This window comes from Nicotiana tabacum, chromosome 3, assembly GCF_000715075.1.
Source record: "Nicotiana tabacum cultivar K326 chromosome 3, ASM71507v2, whole genome shotgun sequence".
In the NCBI taxonomy this organism is placed as follows: Eukaryota; Viridiplantae; Streptophyta; class Magnoliopsida; order Solanales; family Solanaceae; genus Nicotiana; species Nicotiana tabacum.
In genome coordinates, this window is record NC_134082.1 from 11,241,251 (window position 1) to 11,264,541 (window position 23,291).

General features: G+C 34.7%; 1 protein-coding gene across 1 annotated transcript; it reads left to right on the forward strand.

Moving 5' to 3' along the window:
• The first annotated feature begins 3,350 nt into the window (after positions 1-3,350).
• On the forward strand, positions 3,351-9,312 carry LOC107794683 (uncharacterized). Its single transcript, XM_016617194.2, has 4 exons — positions 3,351-4,754; positions 5,307-6,925; positions 7,101-7,373; positions 8,784-9,312. Exons 1-4 carry the CDS (start codon positions 3,560-3,562, stop codon positions 9,138-9,140), a joined length of 3,444 nt encoding a protein of 1,147 aa, XP_016472680.1. The 5' UTR covers positions 3,351-3,559; the 3' UTR covers positions 9,141-9,312.
• Positions 9,313-23,291: the final 13,979 nt, after the last annotated feature.

Here is a 23,291-nt window from a genome sequence, read left to right on the forward strand (position 1 = left end):
CTTAGTAAAGAAAAACCCTACTGTTATATTATGTTTGTTTTTTTCCTTTGTATGTAACAAGCTTTGAGGATAGGTCTCAAGAAAAAGGAAAACCACAGTGCAAGTAGAGGCGGAGAAAAGAATTTTGCCAAGGGAATTTAAGAAATAATATAAAAAAACAAGCGAAGGAATTAAGGAGATTCAATATATAATATATATATACGTTAATAAATATTTAATGTGATATATACAATATAATTGTCTGGCAAAAAGAATTCGGATGATCCCTTCCCTCTAGGCGCAAGCAGAAGAGGCAGCCAGAAATGACTGCAACCTGCGTAAAAAATGTTACAATTAACGTGGTTTGATCTAAACACTCACTAACAAATGCGAGCGCATCTACTATTTGTATGGAGTTCGTTTTGCACGCGTCGGGCCACTTGAGTCAGCCGTTGCTGCGACAACATCTTGACCCTATTCTATTTTAGGGCCAATACCTTCTTAGTACTACCAAAAAAATGGGATTCTTGCCAAATTCAATTTTATGTTTTGTATATTGTCCGAGTAATTTTCTTAATAATATCATGTTAAATTGATCTACAATAATAAATAAATTAACGTACAATAACATATAACTCTTCATATTTCTGATATGATAACTTAAGAAAATAAAGTAATAACTTAAATCTGTTGTAGCGACTTAAATGTACTAATAATGTAAAAAAAATATTTACATTATCAATCAGGGTTGTGCATGATATGGTAAATTTTAAATTACTGTGCAGAAATTAAAATACTGTATTTGGTCTTTTAGTATTTGATATGGTAAGTGGTTTAAATTTTTATAAAAATTAAGTAGCATTATGTATGGTATTTGGTAATTAAAAAAATAAATATCAATACCGTATTGAAATATACTAAGTTACACTATACACTTATCATTGAATACAACATATAGTTACATGATACTTTTCTTTGATTATAATACATTCATGTTGAGGTTGGCAATTAAAGCCTATGTGTTTCGTTAGGAAAATGTAGTAACAAGGTAGACTGCAAATTCTGATTCTTACCTCCAGAATCCAGATTGTCAAATAATTTAATGTCAAACAATTTAATGTAATATTTCTACGGTTTAGGGTGTCGTACTTTGTTATTCGTATATTGTTGTTGTATTTGTTGGATTAGTCTTTGTTGTATTCTTTAAGTTCAGCAATTAACTCTAAACAAATAACAAGATATTTTAAATAATCAAATTTATTTCTTTTTGTACCTTTTTATCTTTATGGGTTGATACTTACAGGTTTTAGACAAAGATTTTATCAACAGTCAAGTGAGTATAACCCGTTTTTAATTTTGTACAGTTGATAGTCTTATGCACTAGTTAATATTCAAGCGAAACAAATCGAAGTTACCGGATCGAATAAATCGAAACCGAAAAGAAAAAAGCCGAACCATATCGAATTTAATTAGGCATGGTATTGGTATATCATTTTAAAAAATCGAACACCAAAAATATCGAACCGAAATGTCTAAATACCGGTCCGACCAACGAACCCCCTTAGTATAAATGTATATAACCGTTTATCCTCAAAATTGGATAAAAAGTAAATTTGTAAGTAATTTTAAGGATACGCGGACTGATTCGATACAAAGCGATAAATTAAGTCAATATTGGACAAACAAAGAAAAAATAAATTCAAATCACACGAGTAGTATAGTTCCAACCGTAGTGAAATAGTCACCCTCTATCTGGACTCACCACGGCCGTCACTGATGAACAAAAGAAAGAGCTAATAACAGAGAAAATAATAATATATTGCTTTGGAATGCGTGTTACCATGACCTTCATGAATTATCAGACCTCCTTTATATAGTGGAAGAGTCCTACTTTAGGTACAACTCTATAAAAGGTTAAAATCTTCTCATTTAACTGATTGTTGGTTTCTTATCGATACGTGCCGAGAACCCCGCCGTGATATCCGGTCGGTCATAGGTATTTTGGCCTTTTGTTGGCTATGTTTGATTATCCGATAATGTTCCTCAAAGCCATTTGAGGTTAGGACCGATCCAGAACTATGAACCCTATATTCTCGAGGGCAGGTATCATGCTCCCCGATTCCGACTCGACGAGACTATCATCTCGATATCGGCCGCTTGTCATCATGTCTCGAGCCTGCCTTATCTTTGTCGAATGCCGGGGTTCACTATGAGCTCGATCTTACCAGGGGATAATGCATAAAATCCTCCCCAACCTATAACCATATTACCACCTTTTCTTTTCGGGGGGTCCTATTATCCCCTTGAACTATTTTAAAGTAATATTATTTACCCCTTAAAAAGCTACAACCAGATGCGTGCAAGTGGTGAAATACACGCGCCTAAAATGTATATTTCTTACTTAAAAATTATTTTCACCGTTTTCTCCTTCTTCCTTATTTTCCTATTTGCAGACCTTCATTACCATATCCGACCAAAAGGCAAAAGCCTCATTTGATGGGTTTTATATAATATCTGTTTGAAATTGTCAGATCTGGCCGGTGAACGAAACTCCGACGAAGACCCTTGCTTCGACGAAACTCCATTGTTATTGACCGTTTTGACTGTTCGTAGGTTGAATTATGCTCGTTGCCTCCTCTAGTTGTAGCTCTGTTTCTTTTATTGAACATATATGCTTTTGATTTCTGGGTTGATTTTGCGTTGTATTGGATTTTTGCTCCGGCATTTTGCTGTTGGAACGATGTCCCCCTTGTTCGTGCGAGAAGAGGTTTAGAAGACGAAGGAGACTAATTAATTAGATGTAATTAATTATGTAATGTCCAATCAAAAGATGACACTTGTACATGTTAATCAATTTTAAAATTATTTTTGTAACTTCCACTTGCCCTTAAGAGAGTGTGCTCACTCTCTATGCTACGTCAGCACTTAGGGTGGTGTTTATTATACTTTAAAATAGTTCAGGGGTAATAGGACCCCCAGAAAAAAAATGTGTGTAGTTTGTAATATGGTCATAGGTCGGGATGATTTTATGTTTTATCCCTTTTACCCGTATACAATAACTTAAACTTTTTCAATCCAAACTATATAAATATAGTCTCTATCTATCTCTCTCTATATCGACTATATTTATATAGTTTGGATCGAAAAGAATTGGTGGAAAACAAAAACGAGAATAATAGGTGAATGGTACTACATATATATTCATTGAGTTTAAATCCTAATCTCTAGTTATCACGTAGCCACGAAAATACAGGAGCAAGGATGGTGGAGAATTCCTAAAATCATACAAGCACAAACATAGACACAATTCCTCTATCCCAATTTCTCTTGGTAAAAATAGATACATTTCTCATTACCATGTCAAATTTTCTTCACAGTATCTCCTATTATGTCTCATTTATCTTCTTTTCATATTTTATCCTTCAACAAATCATTCTTTCTCCTGCTAATTAAGGTAAGATGAGAGTTTTTTCTATTTATATCCATTTCCCTTTTTTCTGGATATTTTTGTTAGATAATTTGAGATTCATGTGTACCCTTTTAAAAAAGGTTTCCTAATGATACAACATTTGAGACAAAAATGGCTATCAATTCAAATGATACAAAGAGTTTGATATGGAAACATGTTAAATATTCTATAGAATTTTCGTTCACTTTTGCCAAGAAACATCCATTTGTTTCATCCACTTTGTCATTCTTCATCCTATTTTGTGCTCTTTCACCATCAATCACCTGGTTTTTCATTTATTCATTGCCCCTCATGTTCTTTTTCACTATTCTTCTTATAATTTTTTTTAGCATACCAAATTTTAAACATTTTGAAAGAGATGTTGATTCGAAACCTTCTAGGAAAATTAGTCATGTAGATAAAGATCATGAAAATGTCAATATTGACAATAAACAAAAGGCTTTTCTTCGAGCTAGATCAGTCAGACGAAGAAAATCCAAGAAACATATACAAACCGGTGCCGAGGAATTAATACAAGGTGCACCTTTTCGAATATCTTTTAATGATCATGATTTTGTTGACAAAGGTGCATTGATAGAAGAAAAATTGAAAGATATTCGAGAGGTGGAAGTGCATTCGATAAGTGATCGTGCTGAATGCTCTTCCGCCTCGAGTATTTTCAAGAATTCAGGGCCTGCTGAGTATTCTGATTGCTCTTATGAAGCAAGTGGAAAATGTTTTAAATCATTTAGCAGTATATATGAGAGAAAAACAGAATGTTTTGGTGAAATGGAAAATGAAGGGGCAAGAAATAAGGCTGTACAATGGAAAGAAGATGATCAAAAGAATCTCATGGATCTTGGACTTTCTGAGATTGAAAGGACTAAAAGATTGGAAAGTTTGATGGCGAGACGAAGAGCACGAAAGATGTTGAGCCTCCAGGTTAGAAGGTCATTGATGAATATAGGATGCAAAGAAACATTGACTCCAATTTCTTCAATTTTGATTCCAAAGAATAAATCATCATCAACTAGTCAATTTTCACCTACCCCGGGCTCGGCCCCTTCTATTCTAGGACCAAATCGGAATCCTTTTGATCTTCCTTATGATCAACATGAAGAGAAGCCTAATGTTAGAGGTGGCAGTTTCTTGCAAGAATTCATGTCAGCTCAGGAACAGAAGGACAGGAACGAAAGCTTACGAATAGAGGCTGCTTTTCTAGGGGATTCGAACCTTGATCAACACGAGCCAATACCTTGTTCTGATGTTCCGTCCAGGCAAATGTTTCAGGAGGCATCTGAAAGTTCCAAATCAAGGCACCGATTAGGTAAAAATGATACATCTACTCTTTTTAATATCAAGATTCAAACAAACTTGCATTAGTAACTTTAATACAACATATTTTGCATTATGAGGATTCTTCATAAATTGACTAGTTTTACACTGGCTGTCAACCTGCGGACCGACAATGTGAGCAAACTCACATAGCTGGAGTTCAGGGTGGCCTTTAATACTTCCTTCAATACAACATATTTTATATTGTGAGAAGAGGAACCTTGGAGCAATAGTATAGTAGTCTCCCTGTGACTAGGTCACAGGTTCAAGCCGTGGAAACAACCACTAAGGTTTGTATTTGGGTAGGCTATCTACATCACACCCCTTGAGTGAGGCCCTTCCCGGACCTTGCATGAACCGCGCTACCCTTTTTTGAGGATTCATCATGAATTTACTAATTTTACACTAGCTGTCAACCAAACCTGCCCTCCTTTTATCCATATTTGAGACTGGCAACGTGAGCAAACTCACACAGGCGAAGTTCATGGTGACCATTAGCTCTTCCTTTTTTTTAATGAAAGTTACAAATGTGATCTATTTGCAGGTAGAGAAGATAACGATAGAGTAGTTGAAGAAGTGACAACTCAAGCATCCGAACCGGAGACGAATGTGGCCTATAAAGGAGAACATAGTAGGGAAGGCCTGGATATTAGTCAGGATGAAAAAGAAAGTAGTGAAGTTCAGATAAAATCAGTACTAGTGGAAGATATAAGCAATAGGACAAGCTCAACATCTTCTTCAGAAGAGGATGGACCATTTTACAAGATAGATAAAGATGCAATCTTGAAGTCTATTGCTTCTCCTGCTCTAAGGAACTTATCAAGTGATCCATCACATCCTAGTTCATCATTGTTGGATAGCACGAGAGAGAATGAACGATTTTACTATCCGAATCGTCCTGTGCATCGTACTTCCTGCCAGTCTATTGCTTCTGACTTGCAAGTGGAGGTTTCTGAAGTCGGTTCACCTCCACTGACAAACGATGGGAGCTCATCCGCGGATGAAGAAATTTCTATAGATGGGGAGATAGAAAAAGCTATCACGTCTAACAGTGAAGACACATTGATATCTTCATCGCACCTAGCTAGAGTAGATGAAAATGAATCAAATTCCAAAGAAGTGCGCGAGGTTACTGAGCAAGATATCGTGGATTTTGGATTTTCGAGGTTCCAAATGTCCGAGAACAATGTGCCACACAATGTTCCATCGGAACGATTAATTGAACCAGATTCTATTGGTTCAAGCTCATTTCCACCTCCAAGGACAGAAAGGACTCAAGCCAGCAGTTATCAACAGCGTAGGCCGGAAGGACTTTCTGTAGTTGGTGACAGGCTTCAAGGGTCACTATTACAACCAGAATTTTCGGTACAACAACTCCCTTTTGCGTCAGCGTCACTAGTATCACCGACATCTGTTCTTCAACCAAATTGCCTAATCGAACAAGGATCCTCCTCAAATTTAGATCATGTTCAAAATGATAGGTCAATGAACATTTCTAGTGAAAGATCAGATTCAATTGCTTCACAGGAATCAGAGCTTAGTTTAAACAATTCAATTTTACAAGTTTCAGAATTACCTTCAGAAACAGAAACTTCAAATTCAGCTTTACACAATGACAGTGCAGAACTCATTATAGGCAGTGACAGCGAACGACATAGTGAAAATGTGGCATTTTCAACTATTGGACAAGGACATCACTCAATTGAAGCCTCTAGTACATCATCATCTATGTCCGTATCGCAACCAAAGTTTGCAACTGATCAACTGCCAGATGAAGTAACTACTGGAAGTTGTGATCCCAACACTTCTCGGAGCTCAACATTATCGTTAAAGGATACGAAAGTGCAAAGTTCAGTTCCACATTCACAGACACAGAAGTCTGCAGAAAATCCAAAGTCTCTCACTAGCAATGACATTCAGGAAACGCTGCGCGATAAGAGTGGTTCACGGCATATTGAAGAAGTAGTGTTTTCTACAATTAGCCAGAGTTTTGATGAATCACAAGCATCATCATCACCACAAGATTTTATGGTTGAACAAGTTCCAACTGCCTCTACTTCATCCCCCTCCCCCAACTCTATGATTCAACCAAAGTTCTCAGTAAATGAAAGCTCCTCATATTCTGAGGAACAGAAGAGAGTGCAGAATTCATCAAATTCTGAGGTAATTTGATGTTTTGACAATGATGAAGTTGCAGCTGCATATTTAAGTTATGTATGACAAATCAATATCTAGGATATCAATTGTTAAGCATAGCAAAAACCATTTTTTTTATCCAGTTTCTCACTTATAGAATGTTTGAAATTTTAGTGATTCTTGTTTTGCTTTTGTAATATAGGATCATATACCTGGTTTTCTATCAGAGAGAGCAGTCAATCAAGATTCTATCAGCTTACAATCTACGGTCCGGGAAGTCCCTACAGCATCTAGTTCATCTTCATCACCTAAGTCTGTACTCGAACCGAAATCCTCAACAGGTCAAGGCCCTATGTTAAATTCTAACAGGGAGGAACAAATAGGTGAAAGTCCAAGTCCAAGAATGTCTAGAAACACAAGAATTTTGTTAATTGATTCTGCAGCAGACAAACTTCATCATGCAGATGCTAAGATGGTATGTTTCTATTCATGTTAGAGTTTAACTTCGATACACGATTTTGACAATATTATGTCGCCTAAAAGATAACTACGGAATAGCTAACTGTACATAATAAGTGGAACTAGTTACCTAAAAAATAAGACATGCGACATGCAACATGCTACAACATGTTAAATTACGCTGACAATGTAAATATTATTTTCACTGTCGGTGTATAACTTGAATTTGTCTTATTAATACCGAGATTAGATGGCATATGACCTGGAAAGGATATTTCTTTTGACAAGAAAACAAAATTTCCCTTGAAATATCATGTCTCTGATGGAAAAAAGAACTCTGGTTAAAGACCATTGCTCCAACCAAACAAATTGTTATTTTTTCACTTTCATTGCTGATAACATGCATTTATGAGAAAATAATGTTTATAAGCAGCAAGCACAATATTACAAATAGAACTTAATGTCTCACTCTAAAGATGCATGACTTTAATAGTTGGAAGATGCATCTGTTGTCTTTCTAGAACAAAAAAGCAACTTAAGTTATATATACCGATAGTATGAGATACCTTCTAAAGTACAGAGATTGTTATGCACAGTTGTGGAGCCAGGAATTTATGTTGTGTACTAAAGCAATTTTGGAAAACCCCTTTGTCACAACACTAGAATCTTCCATTGTGTCAAGGAGATTCTACAGTTTATGTATAACAAAAAATATTAGTTTTTGCCCTATTTGCACGGTATAATTTTCCAACAAGGGGATTCAACTGAACCCCTTTGGCTCTACATAGCTCCGCCTCTGATTATGCGGTGAATAATAATATATGGATTGTTATGTTGGGATTGATTACTGTAAGAGCTTTTTTATCTTTAGTTACTTTTGTCCATCTATTGTTAATTCTTAGTTCACATTTCATCTCTACAAGATAATTCACAGTTTCCCCGTATAACTTATGTACGTACTAGCAATGCAGAGTTTAATAAGGCTAACCAAATATTATATTTTTTCGTTTACAACCAACCAAACATGGTATTACTTATGCCAAGTTTTATGGTAGGATTATTTTTGCTAGCATGGTAAACCAAACAACCCTTTAGAGAAAAGGTTATCCTATTTTTGCACTATTAATGCATAAAACTTACACTCTTTTTGTAAGAGCATAAATAGATGCCTGTTTAGTAAACTCATGCTATCATATCTTTGTACTTGTTAAAATAATGTTTCAAGCAGTGGTGGAGCAACATGGGCTCAAGGGTGGTCAGTTGAACACCCTTTCTCGGAAAACTATATGATGTATATAAGTGAAATATTACTACTTTTTATACATATAATACATATTAACTTAAATATCCTTAAGCACCCTTAGCGAAATTCTTGACTTCGCCGCTGATTTCAAGCTTTCCCTTTTGGTTTTGCTATGCTGAGCAGAAACCACTCAATGATGAAGAGAAGTCTCATGAAGATGCCACAAACCACAATGATGTCAAGAAGGAGGACTTACCCAAAATACAAGAAGTCTCTGAATCACTCAAAAACAGCACCACAAAACATCATAAGTCAAGTGATGTTGAAAATTCTGCTTCCACTTCAACTAACAAGAACCAAAATTTAGTCACTAATACTGGAACTGGAGAAGATAGAGGAGCAAAAGAACCAGAGAAAACACATGGTCCTATTATTGCAACTCAAGAAAATTCAGAAAAGGGTAATACTACAGAAGCAAAGGAAAACATTAAATCACAGAGTGAGAGAACAGACAGTAAAGAAAAAGCTAAAGATTCATGAGCAACAGTTAGGATTTTTTTTCCTTGAGAAAATGAACATATACTTGTTTAGTTGTTTCCTGTTGTATAGTTTGTTAATGGTAATGGGTACGACAATTTGTCTAATTATTAAACAACTTAGCTCATCTGATAGCCGTAAAAATTATTTTATAGTGTCAATATATAGAAGTTAAACTCTTTTAATAAAGTACTAATCATGTTGGGTTTCTTAAATTTTCTCATTTTACATAATGCTGCCTTTTAATTATCCATCATATTAATATTAGGACTCTCTTTTATATTTCCGCTGGTCCGTATACTGCATACGAACTTGTCCAAGGGGCTCAACACATACACGGAAAAATCACAACTAAGAATTAAGGTCCAAACCAAATTTATGAACTCTTATGTTCTTTAAATTTCAACTTTCACAAGATACGTCCGAATTACACCCAAACACTTCAGGTACTTAACCAAATTTATAGCAGGATATGCAAAACATATAAATAAGACTGAACCACTAACGTTCAACTCCTAAAAAGACTCTAACAACTAGCAAGGAATCCTATCCAAATTAACAACTAAGTTGATACTATTCCTATAAAATAGGAACTAGATTATTTGACTCAATAAACATAAGTAAAACAATAAATAAAACATGCAAGATGCACTAATTTTTAACACTCGAGACCCAAATCACCTATATCCACAAGTCTAAAATACCAAGTGAACCTACGGAAAATATTAAATAGGGATGTAGATTTCTAAAACTCAAAATAATCGGTTGGATCATTACATTAATTTAGTCTTTTAACCTTTCAAAAAGGAGATAATGTACCATATCTGCAAGTCATAAAATATTATGGCTTGAGTAACCAAACTTAGACTTAATTACTCTAGGTAATTGCACCTCGTTCGTAGATTTGACTTGGTCTTACTAATTTTATATTGTGGCGACTTCTTTATCCTCTAATTTGAGAGTACGGTTGGGCGATACTAACTATTTCAGACATAAGCTTAAAATCTTTTCCTCAAATTTCATAAGGAGTAAAATTAAAATGATTATAAAAAGCTGACGTAGATAATCTAGGGAATATGATAGTTAACCAAATAAGTAAATAGATAACAAAATCGGGGATTGTCATATAAAGTGATCAACCATTGCTGTTAGTTTATACTCTCGATATTCCCTATATATGTTTCAATGGATTTGAACCTTTGTGGCATGTGTCAAGTTGATTAAATTTCGGTGTCAATTCGTACACAGATTTTTTTATTTTTTTTGAAATAGAATTTATTTATTTACAAACTACATAAGAAGTACTGTAAGTCATAATAATTAACAATTCAAAATATTTAAAAACTATCTACAAAAAAATATGATTAAAAAATCTTGTTTGATTCTCCGAATAGTAATAGGTTCATTCCTTTTTTTTTCTAACAGAGCATTTTTTTTAACCAAAAGGCCCCCTACTAGATCTTTGATTGAGGAATGATAACCTTTCATTCATTTATTTTAATATTGTTGAGAAGCATATTAAACTTATTTCTTTGAAAAACATCCGTTTATTTTACATTTTTAATCAGAGCAACTTAGAATGATATTAAAGACCTTTCAATGTACTTCTAACAAAGAATAAAACAATTGAGAGAAAGATTGTTTTTCCTCAACCAATGATCCAGCAGATACAACATTTACGATATCTTGCAAGAAAAAATTTGGCAACAAAAATCTAATTCAATTTGAAACGTATGAAAATTTGAATATCTCCTGAGATATAGGTATACTGCTGAAATTTCCTTAAGATCTTAAGAATTTTTATTAAGGAGACCATGTATTATTTTTCCATGACTTGCTATACACACCTTGTTGACCTCCTCATTATTTGATGCTTGAAGCCTTGAACTAGTAAGACGCTTGGTTATGTATGTGCCTTTTTTACTTTTATTTTTAAATACACACTTTATTTTTATATATATATATATATATATATATATATATATATATATATATATATATATGTGTGTGTGTGCAGTGCTAATATGTACATTAGATCCGACAAGATGTAAGTGATTTATGTCAATAGGTATTTTAAGTAAATGATGCTGGTATTATTTTTCTGGCTTTCTGTTGCTGTTACTAATCTATTGTCTCTTTTCATCTTCTTAATCCGATGGCCTATTAGAAATAATCACTATACTCCTCCGAGATAGGGTTAAGGTCTGCATACACATAGTGTTAACGTTGACCATGAGTAGATAACCTTACAAAAGAATCATGCTGTAATTGGTCAAGTACACTGTACATTAAGTAAAATTGAATCATTCTCTTATCCTGCATGCACAGAGTTTGAGGAAAGTCCGGACCACAAAAGTTTATTGTATGCAATCTTACGGTGCATTTATGCAAGAGGTTGTTTCCATAGTTTGCACACCATCTTCTCTTCTCAGAAAAATATAACGAATCCGAGAGGAAAAAGTAAACGCAACATTATATTTGGAGAAAAAGATTTGGAGTTTGACTTCACCCAACTAACTTGATATATCCTCTCGATCGGATCTTGATCTCTTCTTCTCCTTATAATCTGTCACGTGGTGTTTATAATAATCCTTTCCTCTCTATTCCCTCTACATATTTATACCCTACAAACATCACTCACCATTACAGTTTTTCTTCTACTAATTCTACCACAAAAACTCAACACACCACAGATCAGAAATTAATATATAAACAATGGTTCTTTCCAAGATTTCTGCTGCTTATCATGTTTTCATATTTTTACTGATTCTGGCATCTTTTTTATCCTCAACACAAGGCAGAAGGTTATTAGACGAAAAGCTTATCGTCCGCCACGTTGCTGCTATCGATCGTATTCTCCGTTCTGTTCCTAGCCCCGGAGCAGGCCACTAGTCTTTTCACCGAGTAAATTTCATGGGTGGTCATCAAACTTTGTGTTCCTTACCCAAAAGTCACTTCTTTTTGTTACGTAAAAATTATTTAATTTTGTATTTATTACCCAAAAGTTATTTTTCTTTCTTTTAACACAAAATTCATTTAACTTTGTGTTCATTACCCAAATGTCGCTTTGGTGCTATCGATCGTACTGAATATTTTCTTCTTTCCTTTTTTTTTTGTGGGGCTTGAATTTTTTTTTTCTTTTTTCGTTTTTCCGAAGAGTTGATTTTTCTTTCTATTTATTTAACGTTACAATTTTCGATTCATTTGTTGATGGGAGTGTGGAAGAAATGCTTAATTGAGGTGAGAAGCTTAGTGGGAGTGTGTATCTATTTGATTTTGGAGAGTGATAGGAACTTTTATTCACTTTCCAGATATTTGATTTTGGGATGTATACTATTTATACTTATGCTATTTCACTATTGTTTTTTTCTTTTTTCTTTTCGGGATAAATAAATAATCATGAACTTTTTTATTCATCAGGTCTTTTCTTTTACATATTTCTACTAAGGCTAATAATGAGCAGCTTACTATATTCGTACCACTATAACGAGAGTACCAGTTTATTCTTGGAAAAATATTAAACAATCTAAGTTTATTTTTAAACAAAATTTTGATTTCTCTGTGATTTATATTAGACTATGGTTTTACTTAAATTCTCACAATAAGAGAAAAAACGAAAACAAAAACAAAAACAAAAGTAAGTTCGTTGCAAGGCATTAATTTGGTCATATAACAGCCCAAGTATGGATCCTCTCACTTATTCTATTACTAATAAATTTGTCCGTGCTTAGCGCAGTCAAATAAAGGAAAAATTACATAAATGTTCCAAATAAGTCTCAACTTACCAAACTCTAGTCATTAGTCATAGACTTACCAAAACTTGCTAAGTACATATACAAATTGAAAAACCAAATAAATAAGGTCCTTTCTCTCAAAGAATCATATGCAAAAATTACCTTCCATATGTTTAAGCGTGATTAGCTATATTAGATGCAAGATGGAATGTTTCATGAATGAGGTAGCAAATAAGATGATGAAATACAAAAAAATAATACAATATTCCAAAAATCTAAGCAAAAAAGGAACTTTTTCAATGGGTATAGTTGAAATTCATTGAAAACATATAGATAAGTCAATATACAAATTTTGAGGAAGATTGAAGGTGATTTGGACTGGTTTTGTATCAAAATTTGTAATTAAATCGAGTTCAAAAAATTCTTCTGTGACACATGTATCAAACATGTATCACGCATGTATCTCACACACAGGTATACGTGGATATACATGTGATACACAATTGATACAAACATGATACACAAATGATACACAATGTCATACATATATCATTTGTTCATGTTCAGTTTTTACTTCGAATTTTCAATTCAAACCACCTCAAAACTTCACCAAATCATCCCAAAATTGAGATTCAATCTCCTTAAGTTGTACCCAATCTATTCTAATAATAACCGCTCAAAAGAAAGCAAAAAATTGACTTTTTTTTTGCTACAAATAGCTAATTGGCTAATATTAGTAATATTTTATAAATTGACCAATTTTAATAACGAGCTACTTATAAATGGACATAGCTGATAGTTTCCCTCAAATAAATTTTTTTATAGATTCAGTTGACATAAAACGATGAAAATTTATATTAATAAAAATTTAAAAATATATAAAACATACACATGAAAAACATATAAACAACAAATATATAAGAAACATACACGTAATAAACATCAACATTAAAGTATCACAAACTTTTTGTAAATTTACAATGGCAGAGTTCTCGATCGTCCCTAAAAGTATGTCTAAGCTAATCATATTTTTTCTTCACACTAATATAGTTTCATATCTGGTAAGCTCTATCTTTCCAATGCTATCATCCTTATATTACTATCCAATTAATCATCCTGTTTTAGGAAATAATGTAGTTACATGAATTAATAGAATTAATAGTGAATCACAGGAGCATTGGGTAACATAATGCAAGAAGAAGTGTTGGAATACTCAATCAAATGTTGCAGACTTCGGGGAAGGGCCGCACCCCAAGGGGTGTGATGTAGATATCCTATTCTAATGCAAACATTAGCGGCTGCTTCCATAGCTCAGATCTATGACCTATATGTTGGGAAAAATGATGTCCCGCTCAGGAATAATATCCACGGTAAATAACAATAACACAAGAGGGTAACAACGATACCAAATCTTTGGATAGGATATAATACAATACCCAAGGAGCAATATAATACTATTATAATATTACAAACTTGATAGTATCAAGAAATTACTACAACTTCAAAAAAATAATACTCTTTATTTTAAATACCTCACTACGATATTACTGTCACTTACTATTTATCTCACAGACGACAATCAACTATTCTCTACTTTCTACTTCTCTCGTCTTGGTGTACTTGAAATGAGAAAACAAGGCTGGTATTTATAGTAGTGGATGGCGTTGCTTTCAGCCAATCAAAATAAGTTTTGGAAACTTGAAATTGCAAATGAGATTTGCAAATATGAGATTGTAGCCGCCTACAATTTTATTCTCCACTCACATTATTTCTTCTTTTCCTTTTATGTTTTCTTTTATTCAATATGTGCCCCACAAATCTCTCCCTTAATTTTTCTTTTTCTTTTTCATTCTAAGACTTGATCTCAATCTCTGAAAATCCTCAAATTTAAGAGGCTTTGTAAAGATATCTGCAGCTTGATCATCAGACTTCACATATTTGAGTTTGACTTTCTTCTTGGCAAGGCATTCTCTGATAAAGTGATACCTTATATCTATATGCTTGCTTCAATCATGATATATTGGATTCTTTGCAAGTGTTTGTGCGGATTTGTTATCAATACAAATCTCTGTATCTTCAATTTGTGGCAAATTGAGCTCCTTCAATAATACTCTCGTCCAAATAGCATGACATGTAAAGGATGTTGCTGCTACATATTTGGTTTCACAAGTCGAGAGAGTAACAATTGATTGTTTCTTTGAACTCCAAGAAATAATAGAATCACCCAAGAAAAATACAAAACCTGTTGTACTTTTTCTTCCATCAATATCTCCCAGATAATTACTATCACAAATCCCACAAGGATGAAATCACTAGAAGAAGAATAAATCAGCCCAAAGTCAATCGTACCTTTTATGTAATGAAGAATACTTCTAGTGACCTTCAAGTCAGTAGAGGTAGGAGCTTTCATGAAGTGACTTACTACTCCAATTGCAAAGAGTATATCTGGTTTGGTACAAGTCAAGTACCTCAAACTTCCCACAAGACTTTTAAAAAATGTGAGATCCATTTTTTTCCTTCATCAAACTTGGATAATTTTGTCGCACTCTCCATTGGTGTGTTCACGGGATTGCAATCGAGCATGTTGAACTTCTCAAAGATCTCCTTCGTATAACTTTCTTGTGAGATAAAAACTCCATCCTCCATCTGCTTCACTTCTAGGCCCAAGTAGTATGACATGAGCCCTACGTTTGTCATCTCGAACTCACGGAACATATCTTTCTTAAAAGCTTCAAATAAACTTGGGTTATTACCCGTATAAAGAAGACCATCAACATGAAGACAAATAAACGAGATATCTCCATTAGTATGAACTTTAAGGTAAAGAGCATATTCATGGAGACAACGAGTAAAACTATTATCTTGAAAATACTTGTCGATGTAACTATTCCATGCCGTAGGGCTTGCTTCGACCCATATAAATCTTTGTTCAGCTTCAACACTTTATCTTCATGGTATTTGACTACGAAGCTCAATGGTGGTTCAACATAGACTTCTTCTTCAAGATAGCCATTCAAGAAGGTTGACTTGATGTCTAGTTGATGGATCTTTCACTTCATTTGCGGTGCTATAGAGATTAGCAAACGAAATGTCTTCATGCGGGCAACAGGTGCATAGATTCTTCATAGTCAATACCTTGCCTTTGCTTATAGCCTTTAGCCACAAGTCATGCCTTGTATCTCTCCACTTTTCCATCAACATTCTTTTTTGTCTTGTATACCCATTTTACTCCAATTGCTCGATGACCCTTGGGAAGAGTTGTTAAATCCTAATTGTTGTTCTTCTCTATTGACTCGATCTTCTCCTCCATGGCCTGTCTTTATCTTTTGTCTATTACAACTTCATCAAAGTTTATTGGTTCACTATCAGCAAAGAGACAATATAAAAAATCAAAATTAGTAACTTCTTCTGTGTCATTATAGAGCTCTTGCATACTCCTCGTCCTTTGCGGTTGTTCATTTGAACTTTGTTGAGAAGAAGGAGATACAACAAGAGATGGAGTTGTGTCCTGCACAAGTTCCACGGTCTCTGGTTCTTCTTCATTACCAAAATATGGAAGAAAATTATATGAAGTTTCTTCCTGAGCTTCCCAATTCCATGTTAATTCTTCATCAAATTCAATATCACGACCCACTACCACCTTGCCATTGCTTGGGTTGTATAGCTTATAGTTTTTTGAACTCGTGTCATAGCCAACAAACACATGCTTGATGCTTCGATCGTCAAGCTTCACTCTCCCTTGATGTGGCACATGAGCATAGGCTATGCTCTTAAACATTTTCAAGTTCTTGACATTTGGCTTTCTTCCACTCCATACTTCTTGAGGGGTTTGATCTCTAATATTTCTTGTTGGAGACCTGTTGTTCAAATAAACTGCACAAGAAACAACTTCGGTCGTCCTTGGGCATACTTTTAGCTTTCAACATACATCTAGCCATATTGATAATCGTTCAATTCTTTCTCTCTGCAACTTTATTTTGTTGGGGTGAATAAGGTACCGTTAGAGTTAGAGGGCGATGAATTCTATGGGAATGACAAAAATCATTAAATTCTTTTGAAGGGAATTCGCCTCCTCTATCGGACCTTAAAGCTTTTATTTCATGGCCACTTTCTTTTACACAACTACTTTGAAAATTTAAAAACACCAAAAGCTTCAGATTTTTGATTCAAGAAATAAACCCAAGTCTTACTACTAAAGTCATCAATGAAGAGCAAAAAGAATTAACTTTACCAAATGAAGGTGGATTGATTGGTCCACACACATCAGTATGAACAAGTTGCAGTGGCTTGGTTTCTCTTGACATGGACTTTCTCGGAAAACTCCTCCTTGCATGTTTTCCAAGAAGACAAGCTTCACACAATTAATTGATGGTACCACATGCACCATCTTCTTTTCTCCCATTGATTTGAGCGCTTCAAAATTCAAGTGTCCAAATCGCATGTGCCAACACCATGATTCATCTTGCACATTAGCCTTCAAACACTTTGCATCAATTGTTATAAGATTTGGAGAAAATAATCTATTCTTTGTCATATGAACTTTAGCAATTAGAATTCCACTTGAATCTCCAAGTCAAAGATGCATATTTTCATATGGATGTCATATCCCTTTTCAAGAAATTGGCCCAAACTTAAAATATTACTTTTTAATTTTGGCACATAATAAACATCTCGAATTAACTTGTGGCCACCATTTTTACAAGAGATCAGAATCGTACATATCCCTTTCGATTTGAATCTTTGAGGTATCTCCAAAAGACACATTACCTCTCATATTTTATTGATCTCCACAAACTTCTCTTTGTATTCACACATATGATTGCGTGTCCAAATATCTCGAGCTACAATCATCCATGTCATCTTCCTTGAGTGCCAGCAACAATGTTGACTCATCTTCTTCTTTCTTGCCATCAATAAGGTTAGCTTTCTCTTCAACATTGCTACAACATTCCCAAGAGTAATGGCAAAATTTATGACAATTGTAACACACAATTTTTGATTTGTCATACCTTTGTCCATTATTTTTTTGATAGTAGCCACGTCTTCTTCCTCCTATTTGTCCACGAACACGACCTCTGAATATTAGGCAGATTTTAACTTCATTGTTGAAGTTGTTACCATTACTTCTTCCTCTTCCATGACTGTCACATTCTCATCCTCGTCCATTCCCTTGATAGGTTTTTTCACCTCTATTATCCTTAAAGGATGCATGAGTTTTAAGAAATTGCTCCAGTAGAACTTCTTGTCTCATCTTGATCTTTTCTTTATGGGCCTATAAAGAATCCTCCAATTGCTCCACCATCATAGAGTCTAAATCTTTAAACACCTCAATAACACACACCACAAAATCAAATTTAGGTATTAATGTGCGAAAGATCTTTTTTACCACACGGACATCTTCTGTGTCCTTCCCGTATCTTCTTAATTGATTCACAATAACCTTCACTTTTGAATAATAATCTGAAATGCATTCGGATTCTTTCATTTTTAGAACTTCAAAATTAGCCCTTAAAGTTTTAAGTTTTACCTTCCTCACCTTGTTAACTCCTTGGAGAGGATTTTTTGTTAAAATCTCCCAAGCTTCCTTTGAGGTGGTAGCATCTGCCACTTTCTCAAACATGTCATCATCCAAATATTGGTGGATGAGTATGAGGGCTCGTTGATCCTTCTTCCTTGTCTTTGCCAAGATATCTTTTTCATTTTGAGGCAGAGCTTCCTCATTATCGGATTTTGCATACCCTCTATCTATGATTTCCTACACATCCTGAGAGCCAAGAATGACTTTTATACGTAGACACCACCACCACCACCACCAACAACAACAACAACCCGTATAATCCCACTTAGTGGGGTCTGGAGATGGTAGTGTGTACGCAGACCTTACCCCTACCCTAAGCTAGAAAGGTTGTTTCCAATTAGACCCTCGACATCCTTCCCTCCAAGAACTTCCCACCTTGCTCTTGGGGAGACTCGAACTCACAACCTCTTGGTTGGAAGTGGAGGTTGCTTACCATCAGAGCAACCCCTCTTGTCAAGTTTCATCTAACTAGTATTTCCAAGGTGGGTATAATGAAAAGATAGTGGACCATTATTTACCATGGCTCTGATACCATATTATGGGAAAAATAATATCCCGCCCAGGAATAATATCCATGATAAATAACAATAACACAAGAGAGTAACAACAATACCAAATCTTTTGACGGGGTATAATACAATACCCAAGAGGAGCAATATAATACCACTATAATATTATAACTCGGTACTGTCAAGAGATTACTACAACTTCAAAAGAAATAACACTCTTTATTTTAGATACTTCACTACGATATTACTCCCACTTACTATTTATCTCACAGACTATAATATGTAGATTACTCTCTCTACTTTCTACTTCTCTCGTTTTGGTGTACTTGAAATGAGAAAACAAGGCTACTATATGTCGTTGCCTTTAGCCAATTAAAATGAGTTTTGGCAATTTGCAAATCTGATTCTCCAATCACATTATTTCCTCTTTTTTTATTTTCTTTTATTCAAACAGAGATAATTTATTGTTGCTTCGAGACTTCCTTTCAGAGACATATTACAGTATGAAAAGGAAATGTTAGGTAAATAAATAAAACAAAGAGAATGTTATAAATTAATAATACCTAATAATATTCGCAACATAAAGATAATAAGATAGCACTACACTAAGATTCAGACAAAGCTTGAAGTTAATGTTACTTTGTTATAATAAATTTAATGCACAACGATCGTGAACTGGCATAGATAACCTTCAAGCATGTAACCTTGCCATCAACTGTAGTAATTGTCTTTTTCTTCATTCACCACATTCTATAAACCACATTAACAAACATAAAGAAGCTATAAACAAGTGTGAACACATGATTTTTGCCCTATATGAATTACTCCCACAAATTCAAAACAAAATAATTTTTCCATTGTTTGCAATTTCGTGGATTTTTGTAACATGTTTTGTTATTGTTTGCATTTGTCTGTGCATGTTTATTTTATTTTATTCATGAAAAAATACATTGCATTTGCATTTAGGATCTAATTTTGCATTTTTGAATTAATTAGTAATTTAGTTGTTTACAAAAATAGAAAAATCACAAAAAATAACTCATTTTTGCATTTTTATTTGAGTTTCGAATTTTGGGAGTTTTTCTTTTAATTTGGTATTTTAATTATTTGTGGTAAGTGTTATTTAGAGTTAATTAATTCAACGTGGTAGGATTAATTTGATTTAGGAATTAGTTTAGTTTTTTTTTTGTTTTTGTTTTTAAAAGAAAGTAAAAAAAGGAATTTTGAAATAATTAAAAAGAAAAGAAGTGAGAGATCAGATTTTGGGCTATTTCATTTTTAATCCTCAGGCCCAATTCAGAAACCCGTCCAAACCGTTTGAGTTCAGCCCAAACCCATACCCCAACCTGGTCCGATATCTATGCTCAACCAAACGACGCCGTTCCAGCTTTTTCTCATCTCAACCGTTAGATCTTATTGATCCAATAGATCAGAACTTGATCTCCCTTAGGTATTTTACTGTTCGAACGACCCTTATCCCCTACCATTCCATTTCCCCCTCATTTCGTGTCTCTCCCAAACCCTAGAGACCGCCGCCCTAAATCCCCATCGCCTCCACCTTGCTCTGCCTTACTCCGCCCATCGGAAATCGCCTCAAAGCGGTTCCGATGGTCCAATCACTACCAAATTAATACCATGAACTCCCCTCCACCTCCCCATCCCAAATCTCCAAACAATTCCTCTCAAATCCCCCTCCGTCGCCTTGAATATGAGATTTAAGGTCATCGCCTAAAACATTAAAATTCCCAAAATCTGCCCAGAATTACACCACGAAACCCCTCATCTCCTTCCTTCCTCAAATATGTTCTTGTTTCCTCTCAAACTAGTCCGTTAGTGGTGGAGCAGAGGTATGGAACACCCTAGGTCTCTCCCTATGTTATTTTCTGGTTCAGCAAGGTTGAGTGAACCCAAACCGTCATTAATCATTTGCCTTTTGTTAAGGACAATCGATTAATGACCGTCAAAGGTTCACTTTCATCTTCAAAAGGTTATTCGAGTTCATGCAGTTTCTTGTTGAAGCAGGTTTGGAATAATTTTGTGTTGACTGGTTTCCATTTGATCTTTTCTTTTTGTTTGTTTGTTTGTTTGTCTAGTTTTCTTTCTTCAGAAGTTTCATTTCTTATTTAATTGCATTATGTTTCTAGTTCATTAGTTAACTTGTTTGATAAATTGTTAATGACAATCGATTTCATAGGGTTCGAGTTTGATTTGTTTTCAATTCGTGAGTTTCTCTTCTTTTGGCTAGATTTCATTTTATGTTTGTGAATTAATTCTAGAACTGAAGCTTTGAGATTAGTCAAGTATAGTTCCTCGCCTGCATTAATTCCTGCTTTCAAGAGCATTTTCTGAGTTCATGTTTATGTGTGTGAAGGATCTTAGGATTAATTCAGGCTAATTCTTCATGATTTCATATGATTCAACAATATTTTTGAATTTCAGTCTGGTTGAAAGTGTCAGCTCGTTTGCCTACTATTTATTATGATTGTGAGCATTCAGAACTCGGGGGGGAATGGAAAATTAGGAATTTTAGGGGTAAGTGTATAATTAGGAACTTTAAGGGTAGTTCTGGAGATTGGTTAGCTTGGGAATCTTTGGTAACCAATTGGGGAAGCTTCCTAAATGGACAACTGCCCAGATTTGTTAAGAGAGACAGGCTAGAAAATTGAAAATATCTGAAGGAAAAGGACAACTGTCCAAAAATCAGTTTTAAAAGATGCTCTGTGAGGGTATTTTGGGGAAAAGCTGATTGCCTTGCCTTGGAAGGCACACAACAGCCCCCAGCCTTATAAATGAAGCTTTTTATTTCACTCAACACACGGGGGACACACCCTAAAAGACTGAAAATTCTCTGCATTAATTTGGGGTCAAACACTGCTTGGTATCACACTCTAGGAGAACACCAGAAAAATCAAAAAAATGGCTGAGAGAGTTCATTGATATTTCTGCATCTTTTGGGTTAAAAATTGGTTCCAAATTTGCTCTTTAGTTTTAAGCATTAACTGGAATTCAAAACTTCGAAGAACTTCTGTTTTGCTGGGTAAAAATGGTTTAAGATTTGAGCCTGTTTGTGTTTTGGAGCTGCTGGTTCATATGCTCTGTTACTGCTGCTAAGTCCTCATTTTCTTTGATTTCTCTCGATATCCAGGTGCACACTTTTAAGCCCTATTGGTTGAGAAGTTGGATTTGAAAAGTGAAATGAGAAGCAGAAAGTTTAAAGTATAGTACCAGTTATTTGTGCTTCAGCTGTACCTCTTTTTGATTCTGTGTTTTGATAGTTTAGTTCTTATCATTGTATAGTATCATGGGTCTGTTAAGGTGCTGTAGCAACAGACTTAGTCGAGGCATTTGAATTTTAGCCTTACTTTAATTTCGGTTGAAATAAGTGTTCATGTTTGGTGATGATCTTGTGTTGACCTAGCTATTATGACAAGTTTAGGTTAGAGACAAACTGAATGATGTGTAGTCTGTTATTTTAAAGCATTGGGATGTATTGTTTTGCCTAGAATTAGTCGTCCTGTGATATGTGGTTGTAAACTCGTATTGAAGATAGTTTGATTTGCCTATTAGTCTTGTTTAAATTCTGGCATAAATCAGTTTAGTGTTTAATATTTTGTGAAATGAGGTTTAAACCTTGTAGCCTGAATCTTGATTTACTGCTATGAAGGAAGGGCTTAAACATATGTTGTTTGCCTCTGAGGAGACTCGATCTCAAGTCCTAAACCCCCAGCAATGGACCTTGAACATGATTTGGGCTCTTTTAGGCCCAATGTTATTTTCCTAAGTGATGCGGTCACGTGAGTCTAAGGCAGACTTGGGCCCAAATCACGTTAATAATTCAGAGATTCAGTTTTAATTGCTCTACTTTAAGTAATCAACGATCCAGAAGCTGAAATGTTAGTTTAATTATGTGTCACATATAGTTTTAGCTGATTGGTATCTAATGGGTTGTGTACAATTGTTGGCTTATGAAAGCTGGGCCTAAAGCTGGCCCAATTAATGAGATCAATCCCAGAATTGAGTACAAGTCTCTATGCTGTTTTTTTGGTCATCTATTCTCTCATCACGAGTGGGCCCATTTCGAGCCCACATCGGAAGGTATTCATAAATATGGGTCGGCACTTGTTTCATTTTCGTTAAGCCCAGTCTTCATTATTTGTTTATGATGGTCTAAGCCATTTGTTTAATTGACCGAAACTTTCTCTCTTGTGCCAGCCCTTTAGCTATGTTGAGTAAAACCCCAAATCGCTCAGTGCTAATTAATTAATTACTCGTAATAAGTCGAGGTGTGCCGTGCCGAACAAAGCTCAAAATGCATGGCCCTCGCTTAATTGAA

Coding starts and splice junctions, on each gene's coding strand:
- LOC107794683 (XM_016617194.2), top strand. CDS start 3,560: ATGGCTATCAATTCAAATGATACAAAGAGTTTGATATGGAAACATGTT. Junction 4,755..5,306: donor CAAATCAAGGCACCGATTAG/GTAAAAATGATA, acceptor ATCTATTTGCAG/GTAGAGAAGATAACGATAGA. Junction 7,374..8,783: donor ATCATGCAGATGCTAAGATG/GTATGTTTCTAT, acceptor TATGCTGAGCAG/AAACCACTCAATGATGAAGA.